Source organism: Falco punctatus (assembly GCF_963210335.1).
Source record: "Falco punctatus genome assembly, chromosome: 3".
Classification (NCBI taxonomy): domain Eukaryota; kingdom Metazoa; phylum Chordata; class Aves; order Falconiformes; family Falconidae; genus Falco; species Falco punctatus.
The window spans coordinates 48,098,770-48,118,920 of record NC_137582.1 but is presented as its reverse complement, the minus strand read 5'-3'; the positions used below and the strand labels follow the sequence as shown (position 1 = coordinate 48,118,920).

The 20,151-nt window shown below is 35.9% G+C and overlaps 2 protein-coding genes across 2 annotated transcripts in view; both read left to right on the top strand.

Annotated features, from left to right (window-relative positions):
• Positions 1-1,161: 1,161 nt before the first annotated feature.
• The window catches only part of LOC308060261 (lipoxygenase homology domain-containing protein 1-like), a gene marked incomplete at its 5' end in the record, with an annotated part of 211,124 nt that continues 192,134 nt past the window's right edge, over positions 1,162-20,151 (top strand). The window contains 3 exons of the mRNA XM_080378728.1: positions 1,162-1,917; positions 3,239-3,410; positions 19,637-19,800. Coding sequence (XP_080234854.1) covers positions 1,162-1,917; positions 3,239-3,410; positions 19,637-19,800 — 1,092 coding nt within the window. The remainder of the gene's footprint in view (positions 1,918-3,238; positions 3,411-19,636; positions 19,801-20,151) is intronic.
• Positions 3,518-19,694, top strand: LOC308060493 (oxygen-regulated protein 1-like). Its single transcript, XM_080379305.1, has one exon. It carries the CDS (start codon positions 6,233-6,235, stop codon positions 11,843-11,845), a length of 5,613 nt encoding a protein of 1,870 aa, XP_080235431.1. The 5' UTR covers positions 3,518-6,232; the 3' UTR covers positions 11,846-19,694.

Below are 20,151 nucleotides of genomic sequence, written 5' to 3'. Positions count from 1 at the left end.
TGACTGTATTTGAACCTTGACTGTCTTGAAAAATAGCCACATTTTCTTATCAGTTTCAGAAGTAATGTATGGAGTAGTAAAATTGTCAAAATATTGTTTGCCATAGCTTCATTACGAAAAATATGTAGTAGCCACGAGAGATTGTTCCATTAGTCAATATGGCAGTTACATCAACGTGACATTGTCAAAAAATTTAATTTATACTATTTTGATGACAAACATATTCTTTGAGACAGCTATACAGCTTTTCAGTAGAACTCCACTAAAACTGCTTCCTTGAGGCTGATTAGTTGACTGGCCATTCCAACACTGTGCTCCAGCCAAAGTAATCCAATCAATAATACAAAGCGATTTTATTCATTTAAAGGGTTGTTGTTACACTGTCTGTATGTAGATTGGATTCAAATGGAAAGACTGTAGCAACAGTGCTCTATTTCCAAGTGTGAAGACTATTGATTTAATTGTCAGAGACAGTCTGTTGTTTAAAAACCTGATATTTACATATTTAAATTTAAAGGCTACTTCTACTGAAGAATACCTAAAATATTTGTGTCTTTATAAAGGATTTAAAGCCTTTTCTTTTACTAAAAAAGCCTTGTTCAATCAGTAGTTTATCCCTCAGTATAAATGTAAATATAGTAGTGGCTTATGTATCATGAAAAATAAAATTTATAATAGAAAAGCAAATGATTCATCAATTTATGAAACAACTTCACTCTAAAAGCACATCTTGGGCATTATTTTGGTATAGTTTTCTCTGGCTCCAATGGATTTTCCCTGGTATAAAACCAGTATATGAGATCAGAATGAATTGTATTGTCTTTCAGTTTTGTTATTTTGGACTAAATGTGGCTTATGCCTAGGCACAAATTATTCCCTCCTAGTAAGGATTTTTCTAACATCTTAAATATGAAATGTTGTCATTAACTTCATCCTCAAGAAAGAAAACATGTAATTATCATTCTGGACTGACAATGTACCTTATTCTAAGGAAGAGTCTCTTGTACCAAAATGATAAAAGATTTAAAATTACTTTGGAAAGTTTTGGGAATATTTGCAAGTAGAGCTATGCTAACTTAATCTGACAGTACTGGAGTCTTTGTGGAATTTAGAGATAACAGCTTGGATCCGTTTAAATCCAATGATTTTTGGCACAACTTGATGCTGTTGGTTTCTTATAAAGTCTCTTTCTGCACCTTTGAAATGAAGACCATATTATTACTAGTCATAAGAAAAGTTTTAAATCCATCTCTTTCTTTCTTCCAGATTGCTGTCAAAATGAGTGAAACACCTTCAACTAGTTATTCGGTGAATCAGCCAAACTCCTCCGAGAGTGAACAGACTTTATCCACACGCCATTTCAATGTTACTGAACCTGTCGTGGCAAAACGGATCTGCTTCTATAAAAGTGGAGATCCTCAGTTTAATGGGATCAAAATGGTCATTAATAACCGGTCTTACAAAACATTCGATGCCTTGCTGGATAGTTTATCCAAACGGGTTCCATTACCTTTTGGAGTAAGGAATATTAGTACACCAAAAGGGAGACACAGTGTCACCAATTTGGAGGATCTTGAAGATGGAAAATCTTATATTTGCTCCCATCAGAGGAAAATGAAGCCCATCAACCTGGAACAGGCTAGCAAAAAGCCGCTGCCCTGGCAGATCAGTAGGCCTGTCAGTGCACGTCGTCGAGCTGTGCAGTTAGCAAGGGAGAATGAAGATGGATTTGGCCATCGGGAAAGTAAAATAACAACTCCCAGAAAGATACTTGTTTTCAAAAATGGGGATGTAAGACTCAGGCGTACCATAGTTCTGGGAAAGAAAAATACACAAACCTTTGAGGCCTTTCTGGATTATATGAGTGAGTTAATGCAATATCCAGTTGTGAAACTATATACCACTAATGGCAGAAAGGTAAGAATAAAGATGAGTATTGACAGTTTTCCTGATTTCTTCTAGATTATTTTTAATTAAAAAAGTGATTTTATCAGTTATGACATTGGAATGCTGGCCTGATGTGCTGAATTTCAGCTGTTTTTTTTTCTATGCCTTTTTTCCCTTCAGAAAGGCTATTAGCTTGGAGGAAATATACTGGAATCTTGCAGTCAGATAGAAGCAAGTGAGGACATTTTAAGTCATCATGAAAAAACTCTTATCTTTTTCTTACTCAGACCTCTTTCAGGCATGCTCTCAATTTTATGTTTTTACCCATTTACACAAAAACTTCTTTTAGTCTTAATGCTGTTTATTTGTGAGTTTTAATGCCTTAAAAATACAATAAGTAACATCTAACAGCCACATGTATTTTATTATTACACAAATGCAGAGTGGTTTGCCATTAATGACTTGGAACTATGATACCTGATTATCTATTATAGTTTTCAAACCAAGAAACAGGTTCTGTACCTATAAACCCAGATGATACAACACTAATAAACCTGATTTTCATCTCATGTGCTGTTCTATATGTTTTTATCTCAGTGTTTTATGTGTGCATTGTTTAACTAAAGAAAAGCACTTGTGATTATACCTAACAGGTATCTAGAAAAAGAATTCCATGCAGAGCTCCAAGAGTTCAAGGAAAATCCTGTGTTTACTCTCCTTTGGAGAAATTCTGTATTAGGTTGAGAAACTTTCCATCTCACCTATATCAGTGAAGTGCAGTTTGTAAGCTTTATTTTGCAATATATTTTGGAACATAAATTCAAAACTGTTGGACAAGACTCTGAGCACCTTGATCCAGTCAGACCTGCTTTGAGACCTCCAGAGGTCTTTTCCAATATATATTGTTCTGCGATTCTGTCCTATTCCTCTATGTCAGTACAGACCAAGCAGTTGTGGTATATTCTGCATTTCCTCTTCCTCCAAATACGTGTTCATATGTATACCTACCTCCAAAGGCATATTCTTATTTCATGGCTGTGAAGTCACTGGACAATGATGAAACAAAATTACACATGCAAACACTTAAATTGCTAGAAAATTTTGATCTGGATTCAAGTTGCTTCTTGAAGTCTTTTTAAAATATATTTATATAACAAGACATACCCTCACAGAGGTAGGAATTGCCTCACAGGAATTAAAAAATCCTGTGCTGTGATACATATTTAGTAGTCTGCTGCAAACTAATGTAGAGACTAAGAAGTGAAGATACTAAGGCATGAAAGGGATAAATCTCACATTATTTTTTGTGGTTACTAAGGCAGAGAATTTAATGTTACTTTTCTTTTTCCAGGTTCCTAATCTTCAGGCCCTGATACTGTGCTCTGGAGCTGTAGTCGCAGCAGGGAGAGAGCCTTTTAAACCAAGCAATTATGATTCTCTTGGATATTCACGGCCTGCTAAATTGCTTGGAATTGCAAATCGTGTGTACCCAAAAGCAAATACCAAGCCAGAAAGTGAGAATAGTAAGTTCTTTGGATTAATTTTTATTTTATTAATGGGTTTATTTCTCTCAGCACAAGACATAAACCATGACAATCTTACTAGGATCAAGGATACTTAAAAAATCCAGTTGAAACTGTTTATATCTGCTTTGACTCCTCTATAAGCATAAGAAAGATAGAAGTGCCAATGTTCTTTCTAAAATATAAGTTTCTGCGAAGTACTCTGCTAGTATGCATATTTTCTTTCAAGCAAACTTATTTAGAACATGGATGCAAATCTGTAAAGTATATTTTATTTTAATGCACTTGATGGTCATTGTTATGAATTTTTTGGAATCATAGTTAGTAACAGCACTGGTAAATGAGAAACCACAGGCTACTTCAGGCTCTTAACTGACTGAATTTCTCAAGCAAAACTTTTGTGCAGTTCTCAGAAATTACTTAGCACGTGGAGGTTTCATTTGTCATTGTCATGATTTTCACTTTTTCCCATGTCCCATGCTCCACATAAACAGTAAAAAAATTATAGCACTCATCCACTCACAAATTCATCATGCTTTTGTTTAAACAGAGTGTCATCCTTTCCTATATCTTCATGGTTGTGAGATATGGTTTTTGGATAAGTTTGGGAAAAGATACATAAACACGTACTTTCCCTTTGATTGTTCATGGACTTGTGCCACTGACAAGGTCTGTAAGAGTGTGAAGTGGCCAGCGGGTGGTCAAGAGTATAAGGAGCTGTTGGAGAGAACCCAGGCTAGCTGAACAGCCTGAGGTTGAGGGGAGCAATACCCTGCGGTATCGGAGCTTTAGGCTGTGTGGGAATCCTTGGCATCAGAGCATCCTGTAGGGCAGAGGTACTGTCTAAGGGGAAAGTTGTTTAATCCAGAGGTACCCTGTACTCTTGATACAGCTGCATGCTGCACTGCAGAGCCCAGGGAACAGTGTATTTGTTTCTGTACTGAGACTTCCCACAGTAATCTTGGCTGTGTCATGGAGCACATTGATCTGTAAGACACTTGGCTTCCATTTACTTGAAGGAGTTTCTTCTACATCCCTCACAGTTTATTATGTCCCCACCAAACTATTCATTTTAGTTTTTCTCAACCTTGTGTTCTTTGGCTTGCACAACTTGAGAGCTGTTGGCAGAGCATAACTAATGAGTCGAGAGAGAATGAATAGGAACATTTTGAGAATGAAAGTTCTGCAGAAACACAAAATCCTACCCAAATTTTGCTTTGAGCCAGAGACTGAGCCTTGCAATGGTATAAACTGTGAGTAGCTGAGAACCTAAGTGTCCTCTTCTAATCCTTAGTTGACAGCAATTACAGAACGAGAGAGAAAAAACCCAACCCTCTTTTTGTCTTTAACCTGAGAAATTCAAAAGTATCCTGTGTAGGAGACATCATTGATGATGAGAGCCTGAAAAATCAAATTTCAGGCACTTTGATCCAATTTCTTTTCCTGAGAAGGAGAAAGTGAGATTTTTACTTTGGGAAGCATAAGGTCTAGTCTGTGTTAGAGGAGTTTGTACAAACTTTTATTTCTGATTTAGTTCATGGTGCAGCATATGCCTGGGAAACTTGCAAGACACTCTGCCTGAAATTATAGACACGTATCTATAATAGTAATGTGTTAACTGTACGAACCTTTGTGACTCACTTGAGCAAAACCAATATGCTTAATATCAAGCAAAGTAGAGAAATTAATCTTACATGTGTTAAAATACCTTTCTGCAAGTGAAACATGTCTATTAAATGGTGGCTCCTATATATTTAGCTATCAGTAGCAGTTGTGGATTTCTCTGTGTGGGTGTACCTACACTGTTTCCCTCACACATAAAGAACTTGGAAGACAGCAAAACTTTATTTTTGTGTCATGTTCTTTTATCTCTCTCACCTCTTCAGTGACAACTGCTAGAGAGAGATGAGATATAATTTTTTAAAAAGACAAGTTATTACAAAGAAATCAAAACATATTTCAGGAATATTTAATGTGTATGCAAACACATATTGGGCTATACTCAAAATTCATTGTAGTCTGGAAGTATTCTCATTGGCTTTGTGAGTTTTTTGCTGTCTACAGTACTGTAACATAAAATGTATCACAGAATGTCATGATTTAAATTCAGATTTTATAAGAACTTCAAGGGCTTCCATGTTTACTTCTCTATAGAAGGTCAATCCAGGGCATTAGATCTGAGCCCTTTATTCACATGTCGATGATGCTCACAGTAATTACTCATATGCTGTAGATTGTTGGGTTGAGACCAGGGAGGTATATGTTCAACTTGACTGACACATTTTAGCACTAACTATGAGAACTAATAGGAAATGATATATTAATGATCGCTAAGGCGTGAAGAAGAAGTAAAGTTGGTAGCTTGAAGCCCAAACAAGCAAGGGCCTGTGAATCCCTTGGCAACCTCAGTTCCCAACTGAGTATAAAATGAGAGCTTTTAGTGCTTTTTTAGGCTCTGGAGCTTCAAACAAGACTAAAGCCCTGGCATTAGAAAGAAGCTATTGCAAAATAAAATTAAGTGGAAAAGTAGTTAAATGCTTGATTCTTTATTAAAATTTGGTTATAGTTCTCTCTCGAACAACTTCTTAAAATGAACAGCAAGATTAGCCATATTTTTCTCTTTACTTTCTAATACTCTGGTAAAATAAACACACTTCATTAGCTTCTTTCATACTAATTTTTCTTCTTTCTTCTTTTTTCTTCTTTTGCTGCCTGTCTGCTGTCTCACCATCTGGATCCTTACGCATATTTGTCTGCTCTACTTTCCACCTACTGTATGAATTCGGGTTCTTTCAACATAAATATTGGTAGTGAGAGCTCAAATGGGCTCTAGCTCAAGATCTCAGGTATTCTCAGTTTCTTCTGATAAAGGATCCAGCAATGATAACAACTCAAATGATAACAACTCAGATTCTTCATATGTTCCTGATAGTCATAACGGTATAGGAGGAAATCAGTCCATTACTGGTGAAGACTTATCTGTGGCACAGTATGAAGATGACATTGAGAAATCTGTTCACCTTAATCAAGATGGGAGTATCACAGTGGAAATGAAAGTTCGATTAAAAATTAAAGAGGAAGAAACCATTAAATGGACAACTACTGTAAGTCGTGCTGGCCTTTCTGATGACAAAAATACCACCATCTGTCATTCTGCAATGCATGCTGAAGACTGCTTATCCAATGTAAATGCATTGGAATGTATAAACCCAAAAGATACTCCATTTTTGAAGAGCTACAGTAAAGAAGAGGGAGACTCATTACAGCAATTCAATGCAGAAGTGTCAGACAAAGAATCAGAGTCTGATTTAAAAAATTCTGGTTGTAATATCTGTAAGAACAATAATTCTGCAGATGTAGATGTAAACAATGTACCTGAAGATAATATCAGGCCTCGCTTTTATAGACCTCCCACTCCTGGGCCAAGGCGTGTTAGACAAAAGAAAGCAGTAGTTGAAAGTGTCACCTTGGTATCTGAGAAAGAGGTTCAGGAGAAGACAATAGGACAGTTTTCCTACAGTGAGGAAATACAGCAGGGAGAAAATAAGTCCGAGTATTGCATGGTAGCTCATGCAAGCAGAGAAAAATCAAGTGTCACTTATCCAAAGTTTAGTGAGATGAGTGAGAATAGTTCATTAAAGCTTTCTTCAGAGAATATAAAAGAAGAAATGCTTTTTAAAGTAAGCCACAAAAGTAATGATTTAATAGAAACCACAAATAAGAAGACATTAGAAGTGTCTGACAAGGATGAATTGGTACAGAGTATATTAGAGAAATCTGTTGTGGAACAAAGTACATATAATAGTTTACTCTCAACCTGCGAAGCTAACATTTGTGGTTTAATACCATCATCAAAAATTTGCCAGGCAGCTAGGCCAGGTTCAGCAGACTACATCCATAAGTCATGTGACATTAAACAAATAAAAAGATCACTGAGTTCTTTCATTAGATATTCAGAATTGTGTCAGTCAAAAGAAGAAACAATATGCAAACCTGCTTCTCAAGATTCAGTACATTCAGCCTGTCCTGGACATAGCCAGATGGAGATGATTGTATCTCCATGTAGTAAAGCTCCTACTGAGAAGATAAATCCAACAACTGGATTCTTTCCTACTGTTACTGAAAGTGACAATCACATCAGTGTCAGGACTGGATCTGTGATGGCAACACATCTCATTGATGACAGCCAATCTGCATCTTCTCTCACCAAAAAGAAGAAGAGGAGAAAATCGTCTAAGTTTCTGGAGAAAGGTACATATGAAAATAAAAAAGATGAAGACATTTCAGGGATAATTAAAGGTGAGGGAATGCATATCACAAGGAGAACCACACAGGATTCTGCAGCAGAGGCTATGGATAATTATTCTGAAATGCCTCAGAAAAAAGGAATGGATTTTTTCGTAAAAAAGAATGATGGGTCTGTCAATTCAGACAAAAGCATATGTTGTGAAGATGAGTTCTATCACCAGGATTCAGTGGAACAAAATGGATTATCATCTAATAAAAAACCAAGAAGCAATAACAACAAGTTGGCCAAAGTAAAATTGAAGTCAGGCCAAAAAAATAGTATCATTTCATCTGCAAAGAAGGAAGATGGTCTAATGGCAGTTGATTCAAACAATGAATCTGAACATAGTCAGGATACACTGAGTACTGAGAAAGAAGGCACACATCTCACAACCAATTCTTTCAAACAGGCATCTAACCCATCAGTGATTTCAAAGCCATTGTCAGAAGTGCCAAAGAATCTTAATTTTGAAAAAGAAAAGGAAAATAATATTTTGGAAAATTTGTCATCAAAGAAAGCAAAAAAGCAAAAGGGGATGAAGAAAAATCTAACTAAAGGAGCAAATAAGTTAAATATGTCAGAGAAAGCCATTACACTAGAGGCTCTGAACCAGGAAGGTTTTCAAGGGGAGGTTGCTGAGCATTCAGTTGAAAACTATGTCCAAACTTGGTTGAAAAACTTATTACCAAATTCTGTCTTACCCCCTATAAATAAAAAAGAAGGGAATGTAGAGAACAGCATCTGCCATTCTGCTGAAGAAAATACTGATGCTTCTATAGATAAAGAAACAAAATTTATCACAAATAAAGCGTATGTGACTGGAAAAAAACATCTGGTTGAACATAGTCTAACCCCAAAACCATTAATGCCTATTTGTGGATTGGGAACTTTAGAAGAATCAGCCAAGGATTCAGGTGGAAAACAAATTGACTCTTTGATTCATGCTAATACAACTATAGTAGATGAAGCCAAGTATTCACTGAGATCAGAATTTCATCATGAGGGTAAGACACACTTGTTTCAGGAAACACAAGACAATGATAAAAAGATGTCAGAAGCTGATATCCAAGATACCAATCTATTTCAAAGAAAAAAATCTGAAGTTGCTGTTCAAGCCGATTGTGCATTTGTCAATGAGAAAGTGGGAACTGATGTTCAGAACAGTTGCATGTCTAGCATGTTGCTGCATGAACTACAATCAACTTTGCTTGGTCTCCAGAAAGAACACAGTGGATGTATAGGGAAAGCTTGCAGCCTTTCAGATCTTCCTCCTTCATCTTTTGGTTCTTCCTCCAATGTCATCTTAGCCTGGCTACTCATGCTGAACCTGAGAGAGAGTTTGATTGGGACAATCAAAGATGATATGCTAAAACCTACCTGTAGCTGTTCTGAAACATTTACTCAGTCACAATTTCTGAAACAAACTACACTCATAGAAAAATTTGAAGAACTGAAGGCTGCCTTCTCACATTTTCAACAACCAACAGAAAATAACTTACCATACTTCGGGAGGGAACTAAAAAACCAGGACTCCACACATTGCCACGAGAATATGCCCATATCTGAACTTCATAATGGTATACATTTGCATGAAAATGAAAAGTCAGTTGACCCTTGTGTTCCAAAGGACAGTGGAAATTCTGAAGAAGCTCTAAAACTGACTGGTGAATTAGAAAGCTGTTTTGATATACAGAATGATCTTTGTAGAGAAACAGAGACTTCAGACTTGAGTGCTCTCAAAACACAGCTAGATAGTCAATATGCCACTACTAATTCAAATACCCGTAGCCTTACATCAGCTATAGAGCCAACTGAAAAATACGAAGAAATGCCTGATAGCTTCTACAAAAAATCTCAAGATAAAACCACGGATACATCATTCACTAATGAAGAGTCAGAAACCTCAGTAGACCCTAACTCAACAGTTCATAGTGTAACTTCTAATGATAAATATTGTATTTTAGATCAGGATACTTCTGAGCTAGAAGGTGAAGAAGATACTATACATGTTACTACTGATAAAAGTGAAGATGAGAAAGTTGATCCAAAGTCAGAAGGTAATGACAAAACCCCAAATAACCAACTTAAACTAGCTGCTGAAACCTCCGTAGAGTGTAATAATGAGGATTATTCTGTACAGGAAGATAAGGAAGATGCAGAAAGCTGTGAGGGGGAAACCTCTGAGAGGTTATCTACAGTCTCTCCATTATCATTTTGTTATGAATCAAAGCAAATTACAGAATGTGATATGACTGAAGGAGAACAGGAATTGCAAGTGGAAGAACTGGAGAATAAAAGGTGTTCAGACACTTCTCATTTAAAAAAATGTTTTAAAAGTCCTGCTACTTCAGACTGGTCAGATTACAGACCAGATACTGAAGAGAGTGAGCATGACTTTAGAGCATCCAGTGATTTGACCAACGAAAGCAGTGAGGAAGCCGTACTTGAAAAACATTATAATACTGGCTATGTAAAAAGAACTATTGAACGGCTTTATGGCAAGACAGAAGCTTCATTTAAGCCTGACTTTCACAAAGGATTTCCTTATATGTCAAAAGTATCTCAAACGGATACTGAAGAATTCCACTCTGCGATAATGGAAAAAACCATTTCTTTTTCTCAAGAATGTGGGTCTTGTTCTGCAGAGAAACTTTTACATTCTTCACTACCATCACAAGAATTTCCAGTGAACATAAACCAAGATGACTCTATATTGAGAAAAGAAAATACTTCTTTACCAACACCACAACCTACTTTTAACAGAGAAGACACAAGTTACACTAATGACCATTCATGGGACTCTCCGAGGCAACACTGTCAACCTAGTGTACGAGCTAATGAAGATGAAGGAATATTAATAGATAAAGGCAAATGGCTTCTCAAAGAGAATCATTTGATAAGAAGATCACCACCTGAGAGGATTGGAATGTATGGTAATTTGGATACAACATCAACAGACACGGTCGTTGACACAAACAGTGATGATGTTCCATACTCACACTTTGGCAATCTGAATCAGTACCCAGTCCTCAATGCAATCTCTTCTTCAGAACTTGAAGACATGGCTAAACCCTCTGAAGGTTTTTGCAACTACTTCAATATACCTCATAATAGTGATTCAGACCCCTTTCAGGATGACTTAAGTACAAAGAGCAAACCTAGCTGCAATGGCAAGATTGCCTCCCGTCCTGCAGCAAACAAAGAAAAGATCAAACCGTCAGTTGTGGTAGGTTCTACTTCTGCACATCTTTCTACACAGGCTGATACCAGTTTTACAGGCTTTACATCTGCAGAATTTAGATTGCCTGATAACAAGGTGCATCCATTGGAACAGCCTTTAAATGATGAACCCATACAGTCTCAGCCAAATTATGCTGGTAATGCTAATAGAAGAGCTCTTCAGGAAGAAGATTCTCTGGATAAACTCCATGCTATATGTGGCCAACATTGCCCAATATTGATGGTGACAGTAACACCAATTAATGAGGATCAGAGAGGATATGCCTATCAAAAGGTATCTGATATTGAGAATCAGCTGGGTCCATATTTGTTGGCCCAAAAGAGTAAACACTTACAATGGTCTGGTGAAGATTTACTAACAGATGAAAATTATCATGTGACTCTGAAGAACAGCTGTATCAATAAGATTGCCAATAATATTTTTAATAGATTTTATGCTAATAACACCTTAGATTTTATTAGTAACTTTGGAATACTTGCATCTTCGACTCTGAAAGACACAAGCAGTTTAGGGAAGTTACATGTTATAGAAGATATGAATGCAAAACACGTGGAAGTCAGCAATTGTCAAAATAATGTATCCAAAACCATACCCAGTGATCTTGTGACAGGCATAAATAGTGAGCTACTCAACAGAATGCCAGAAATATGCCAAAACCTAAGAATAAGCCTAATTCACATTTTTGGAGAAAATTTTTCTCTCTTGTTGGCGGATCCAGCAGAAAACTGTCATTCTGAAACATTTCTAAAGCGTGACACTTCTTCAAATAACATTGAACATAATGCCTCTGAAAATCTGAAAAATGAAAATGCCTTTCCTACAGAAGAAGAAGAGGAAGAAGAAGAAGCAGAAGTTTGCTTTTGTGCAATGGACAATAGAAACAACAAATATAAGAAACACTTGTAATAGAGATCTTAACGTTTCTATAATATTAGACTAGTGAAAACACTTCCAGAACAAAAATAATCACAAAATTAGCTGCTGAATGCCACACCCAATAAAACTCCCAATGCGAACGCAGCCAAGACCTAGATAAATATAAATCACAATTGTATGTCATTGTTGAAATACAGATAATTGCTGAGATTTTTATGGGAACCAACATATGAAGAAAAGGTGTTCCAAGACAGTGGTTTCTCGGTTAAAAAATAGTTTTTCCCTGAAATATTGCCTGTTCAGAGATATTCAGTCATATACCAACCATTTAATTTGTAGAGAAACAACTACTGCTTATTGGAACAGAGAACTGAAATCTGAAATACCCACCCAAGTACTAAGATAAGATTCCTTTATTTCGTGACATTTGAGGAAGGGTTTGTGAACTGTGTTTCAGTAGAAATGCTTTTTTCAGAACAGAATAAACTGATAAGTTTAATTTGAAAAGTAGGAAATACTAGTCAAATGCTGTAATACAATACTGTAGGAAACAGAAGTAATTTTAATTTTATATAGATTAACATTATCAAATTGTTAGTTCAGTTTTTCAAAACCAACTTGAGGGTATTTATGTGAGTGGAGAGATCTTTCAGTCTGTGTATAGGATCATCCAGACCCCAAATGAAGTTTACCTGTTTTACCCAGAGGATACTAGAAAAGGAACATATTTATCGCTGCTGGGATTCCACAGGAACTGAGAAGGGAGACTGTGTTGCAATGGACTTCCTAACTGCCCTTGCCATATTCTCTACTGAGGCAGTACCGCTTACTCTTAAAATTCTAATACACTGCAAGTTTTAGTTCTGTGTTCTTCTTTAACCTCTGTTCTTTAAAGATGGTCTGTGTCTTTTGTGTGTCTTTTTTTTTTTTTCTTTCTTTTTTTTTTTTTGGTAATTTTGTGTATTTTGAGAATCCAAGGCATATGTAATATGTTTCAGGATCTTTCAGTGTGTTAATAGAATTATTTTGGATACCGGTTTACAGCAGTTTTTTGATATTATGTGTGCATAGTAAGCACTTATATATGGTTTTCAATTTTCCATAAATGTTTTTAAATATAAAATTAGAAAATATTTAATGTATATTGTGATTAGGCAAAGTATTTCAGTCTTTTGGTTAGATTTTAATCCCTAAGGCTGCATAGTACGTTGCTTCAATGTCAATGAAATCAGAGATATACCTGAAGAAGGAAGGCACTATTTTTCAGTTAGACATTGAGAATTTGACCATTCTGTACTCTTGAAGGTTGTGTCTAGAATAACTGGCGTGTACATGCTGCAATAAGCCCTGGACTGTGATCCTTTGGTTATCCAGACTGGTGACCCAATTAAAGGCTGACACAAATCCACTTCAGCCCAGAGGCTGTGATTGTCTCCCTTGTGGGACAAAAGGTGCGTGGAGGGGAAGGAGAAAATGAATATGGAGGAAAAGGGGTTTGCAATACAGGTGGGAAATCTCGCGCTCTTAAATTCTTTTTAGGAGCCCGGTGGCAGATATATTTCCCCATATATAACTGATATGTTTCTGTTTGAAGCGGTGTATTCTGTGTAATAAACTAACATTACAAACCTAAAGCAACATTTATTGTCCAAGGTATTTCACACCAAATAGCTGTGTGTTATTTCCTATGTTGGCCTTGTTTCTGATGTTCTTCCCTCTGTCTCCACATTTTTTGGTGTCCTCCTTCACATTTTAGAATGGCTCCATGTGAAGAGCCTCAATGGTATTTTTTCATCCTTTGACCTGCCAATACAGAAATAAACCCTATGTTTGGAAAATGAAGCTTGAAATTATTAGAATTCAAAAAAATGCTGTATAGCATTCTAATGCTACCTTACCAGGCTTCTGTGTGGTAAATAATGTCTAAATGCTAGATAGGCAAATTAACAGCTGTATGTATGTCTCCATCACTTGCAGTCTTTCTGCTGGATTCACAGCACCCAGTGCTGCATTCACAGCACTTTAAGTTTTTCAGATCAAGGTTCAAGGACCTTTAATCAGATGCTTATTACGGGGTTACTGAGCAAACTAACCACTCAAAAGGTGAGATGTGAGGTACTGCCTGAAGTTACAATTATCAGAGAGCACGCCAAGTGGTGAAGTGATTGTTACGTTAACTGGAAGACTTGTTTCTGATTCCAGTGTGTTAACTAAAAGAGAAGGAATGAAAAGGTAACCTCAGAACAGTACAACAGGCTGACAGGGAGATATACCATACTGTCACAGATTTTATACATTCATTAATGGTTCAGGGAAGATATGGAATATGAAGTGGCTGATATATGCAGATAAAGTAAAATTGCTCTCATTAGGTAAGATTGGAGAAGGCTGAAGAGAGAACCTCACAATACTGGTGACTAGAGCAATGTACTGATTGACAGAGGGAAAAACACCATGAGGAGTAATGTGAGCTACTTTATATATGTAGCTTAGTTCTGAAAATTAACTGCAAAAGGCATAGATTCTTTCTGAATAAATCAAGAAAAAATATACTGGGAAGTGACAAGCATATTAAATAATGTGTAAAGAACAGGGTAGAAAATTCAGCAGGCATTCAAGAGCTTTGTATAGATTATGTCATTCTTCTAGAAGGAATTAAGTTTTTGCCTTGTCATTATTAAAAAAGGAACAGACAACACAACGTATAGTTCATAGTACCAGGAAGTTTCAGTTTATCTAGCTTAGCCCTCTGCTAGAAAGAATTGTAGAAATTGTAGAAATACAATTAGATAAGTAATTCTATTTAATTACTAAATCTCATTTTAAAACTTATTGTCTGTAGTCATTACAGCTTCCAGTGGAGGGATGTTCTAGAGCTTGGGTCCTTCTTCTGATATCTTACTCGTTTTCTAATTTCTATCCTAAGCCTAGTCATGGTTAGTTTATATATGTGTGTCCCAAAGCCACTGTTGTCTTTTCCCTCCTTGATATCTATCAACAAAATCAGACATTCTCTCAACTTTTTCTCCTACATAAACATTTTCTCCATTTCCTCTAATCATCATGGTTGTCTTTCTCAGGAGCTTTTCTAGTTCCAAGAAATCTTTGAATACGGTTACCAGAACTTTATGCAGTATTGTCTCTCTGAACTCTGGGACACTGAGAATAAAATTTCTCTGCTTGGAAATCTCTCTCCTGGTGCATCTTACAGTCACATCAATGACTCATTCGGTCTCTATTTTTTTTTTTTTAATTATAAATTCCCTGTTAAAAGCATTAAGTCTTTGTACTATTTTTAGAATGCATTTTTTTGCACTTTATGCTGTTTTATGTTATCCCTTTTCTACTACGGATTTTCTGATCCTCTTGTACTTTGACAATTCTTAGCAACTGTGTTACAGGAATTACCTATTTATGCAGTATATTGATGAAAATATGAAATCCAGTAAAATTCCAACACTTACCAGTATCCCTATAAATTAATACTTCTGATTTCGGTACAAACATATAATTTCCTTTTAGCTAGATATTTTGTTACTCTACAGTCTTGCACTAATCCATGTGTCCATTTTATCTACTAATTTCTTATATAATGCTTTGATGGATTAGAGCTACTGTAATTTCCTTGTCTATAAAGATGAATTCCCATCATGATGGAGGTCAAATACTTGAACAATGCAAGTCTGGATACCTTGTGTCATGTATCTGCAGTAAACCGATGTTGGTAATCTTTTTTTTTTTCTGTTTAGCTGTATGTATCTGGAAATAACTGTCCATTTGTTTAAAATTTGTTCAAAAACGTTACCTAGTATTGCTTTGCTGTAAGATACATGGTTTTTAGCCTCTTTTTAGCACTCTTCATCCCATTCTGAGTTTCCACTTTAAATTTTTCATTCTATAGCCCATTCTTGTTAACAGTGCTGGCATTTCCCAGTAACTATATGCCACCATTCTTATTGGGGGGGCAAGGGCAAGAGGCAGCTTTCACTTTATTGTAAAAGCATACTTAGTTTGTTTTCTTAAATTCAACACATAGTGTACATAGTCTTTCTTTGTTTATTCTCTTTTAATGTGTATGGTTAAATAATCTTTTTACTATTTTTTTTATTTTCCTTTGCTATACCTCACTTCTCAGTTCAATTGACTTGGTTAATCTCTTTCCTCAGTTTTGATAATTTGCTGTTTTTAAATCAGAGGCATTCTGGACTAGATTTACTGTGAACCATTATAATTAGCGAGGGATTTAAAAACAAATTAATAATACAAAAATCTTATTCAATAACAGTCAAGATAAGCATTTCACCTAAATACAGTACTTTCTGGATTTTTTCCTTTTTTTCTTTCAGGAATATCTCACGATTAAATTTTTGAACAGATGTTATTGCCAGCACATGACAGACACATACAAAACAGTTACATAGTAGAGAATTTTTTTGGTATATTTATTACCCTTGACTTGAAAAAAATGGTCAAACAGATCTACTTTGTGTGAATATTTACATATGGGTAGAGGTGAAGACTGGAAACTAGTAACTGGAAAAGCTCCCAGAGACTGAAAACAGTGTACTGGGGAAAAAGCCTTTGCACACAGTGATCTACAGTAATCAATACCATTTCTATTGTGGTATAGAGAAAGCTGGATGACATAGTTTTGCATATCTAAAAGTATCTATAACAAAAGAACTAATGAGAAATGATGATTTCTCAGAAGTGCTGGGGTCTTAATTTCAGTCTGTAAAAGCAATACTTTGGTATCATTTATTGTTTTCCATTTCAGCAATGCATAAGGCGTATTTCTCTTTACTTCTAAGTGTGTGAGAAGAAAGCAAGAACATTTAATTGTTTAATTTATCACTATTAAACAAGTTACTTGACTTTTATAGCACTGTTGTCAAATATCCTTAGTCTAACTACTGTGTTAATCCACAGTAAAAATTAGTAAGGGTATTATTCAATGCAATTTTCTTGCCTTAATGAACTAAATTGAGGCAAGAGGTTGGGTACACCTATATAGAGTGACTTAGATGTTGTATACATATGCTAGTTTCTCACTTAAAAGTTAGATTAACATGGAAGATTATATGGTCACCTGTCATCAGTCATGGCTCACAGAAAGTGGGAGCAGACATTGCTTTGGACAGAGTAAAGAAATCCCTTTGTAACAAAAACAGCAAGCTAATATCAGTTATGGAAAAAGCAGATTACAGCAACTTTTGAGAAGGGTCACTCTGTTGGAGAATGTGATTCTGCCCTATACTTCTCCTCCTCAGTTCTCACAGTTACTCTTTTTTCACTATTTTGGTTTAATGTGTTTGAGCTATGACAATTCTTGTAATGATGAAGTTTAAACGTTTATAAGAGTAGCTGTTTGGCAATTTATTATTTAATAATGACAATATAATTACTTAGAAAATGTTGGTATTATAGCTCCACATTCACAGTAGTTTCAGAAAAGGGCTGCTTTAAAGAGTATCTCTTTAAAATTCAGTAGTGCTGTATACTCCAAATTTATCACGATAAAATTATATTTTAAATGCTTACTCTTAAACAATATAACTTCTCTTGGATTCTGTCTTTATCTTCTGAAATTTTCCACACTTTCTATTCAGGTCATGGACCTACAAGCATTTTTCAAGCAAATAAGTAAATCTCAGAACACTACTATGGAATTTCAATGTATTGAGGCTTGTCCTCAAAGATGAACCAAGCATTGTGTAAATGTCTCCCTGTCTCTCCCCTCAAAGTATGGGAGAGAATATCTATTTTAGTAGTCACTGATTCTAGAATACTGCATTTCCCAAGGAACGTGTGTTTTACATGCAGAGCACAATGGTCACATGAAGTAAAAATTTCCTCAATAGTTATAGCCCAATGGTTATAGCAAGACACAAAAAAGACTTACAGATTCTACCATCAAGTCTCATTAATATGTTAGATTTCATAATGTGCCTTTATTGTGCCTTGTTTTCTGCCTTTATTAAAAGCAGTATTAATTATTCAAACATAACTACTAAGTGGAATGGAGGACATACTCTAAACTCATTTATTTTCTAGTTACAAAGATACTGACATGCACCACACCTAGGTCAGCCTAAATGCCAATTTCTTAAATATCTTTTCTTTGAGGATATGGCTAAACATGAGCAAGTAAAAATATTAATTCTAGTTTAGTTTTTCCAGAATGCCATAGAAAACTAAATGCAAATTCATCAAATCATTGGTTTCACTAGTCCTCAACTAATATTCTGCTGCACCATAATTCTGTGTGTGTATCATAACCAACATCCGCTGACTCCTTTAAGAAAATGCCTATGGCTGGCCCGGGAAATACTGAGTAACACTCAAAATAAAAGTGGTTTCACTGAACCTCACAACAGAAATGTAGGATATCTTATCACTGGAGTTTAAGACACACAGATCTATTTCAAGTATCCTAAATAGTCAATAAACACAAAATTCATCATATCATGATAAGCTCACTCATCATCATTGTATAATTTCTTAGAGTTTTAGCCAGTGCAGACAGGATCAAAGATACTGTAATGGAGGGAATAGTCAGTAATACAGGTAGAATGTGTAGCATAGATGAGTCACTAGATGGTAGGGGGCTTCTGTAGTCAGTAAGGCCCTTTATTACTGTCACTGTGTTTTAAAGCTCTCTTTTAAGACACAGTGATGTTGAGCGGTGTTGCAAAATCATCTTAGTAACTTTGGAAGGTGCTTAAATGTATATTATTTGAGATGGGTATCAGCTAATTAGAAACATTGGGAGTGAGGGTGTTTTCTTAATATTCTTTCTTGTTATCAGCCATGCCTCAGTGATAACGTTTCCCTTAATTCCATGCCATTGATACTCAGCTTCCACTAAATCAAAGCCTAAATCTGTAGAGGAATGAAGCTGGGTTAATTAGCACTGACAATATACAACTGTGGGTTGGCTTCAGGGGTGGTGGGTTGGATGATGTTGATAAGGTGCTGCTGTGGCTGGTTAAGTTAAGTGGTTGAGAGCCAATGAAGAGAGAGCAGCTGAGGAAGAGCAGGTGAGAGAGGAAGAAGCTGAGAGGAGAGAGAACACACACCCTGGATGAGGCAAGACTAGGAGAAAGCAGCAGAGGGACTGGTATGAAGAGTATGCTGGCATGAGATGGTAAAAAACCTTGTTGCAGCTTGATAGTTTGGAGAGTGCTGCGACATTAAATCCATACACTTCATCTTGATAATTATGAAATTTAAGCATGGGCAGAGTATTGATATCTTGGAGTATAATGCCAACACTGCAATGCAAGAATATATTAGTGAAGCTTCAGTGGATTCCAAAAGCTGTTACATCTGCATAGCCCATCAGACCTTTGCAGAGAGACAGATCCTTTCTTAAAGAGGTCTCTTTCAGCAGAACTAATTTGCTTTGAGAGACCTTAATGCTTGAAGTGATGAGTTTGTAATTCCATAGCTAGCTTGGTGAGAGCCTGCATGGCTGCTATTATGCAGCTCTGCAGTGGGCAGAGTTGATACACCCTAGAGTAAACAGAAAGCCATATTTAATACAATATTTCAATACTGTGTTTGAAAAGTGATCTATGTTTATATGAGTTTGACTTAGTCATATGACATATGCGGAGTAAAAGATATGAATGCAGCCTGACATGTCTTGATTCTTGTGTGCCCAGCATAGCAAACATAATATTTGCGTGCTGCAGTTTTATGAAATATGTATTTCTGTATTCATTAACATGATTTTATTTAGAATTTCAATTACTGAAATGCATTTTGTTAAGAGTTTTGAGTTTAAGTAAATCAGTGAGTCTTTTCATCTTTTGATAGTTAGGAAATGGAAGGTGTCGGTCCTCACCAGTGATACACCATCTGCAGGAACAAGCTCAAAGGTTTATATTACATTGTATGGGGATCACAGCAGTTCGGGGCCTATTTTTCTTGATGGAGAGGAGGGAAAATTATTTCAGCGAGGCAATGAAGACATCTTCACAGTAAGTAATAGATGTCCATTGTGTTGCTGTCTTGTATCCTGCTTGACTGCATGACATCTCAAAATCTGTGTGATGAAAAGACAGGGTTTTATATGGTACACATCTGGAAACAAGAAACAGGACTTAAATATACACCTAAATTTAGTATCCTTTCCCACTCACCTATCCGAAGTGCTGATTTGATCCACCATATTAGTTGTCCGTTTAAGAACTACTGGTTAATTTACATAGTGCCCAAGAAAATACCAAGAAATATAGAACAACAGATACTTGTTCAGTTTTTAAATTTGAAATGAGGCTACAATATTAAAATTGAATAATGAAGTGAAGAATTAGGCTATGGAGTAAATT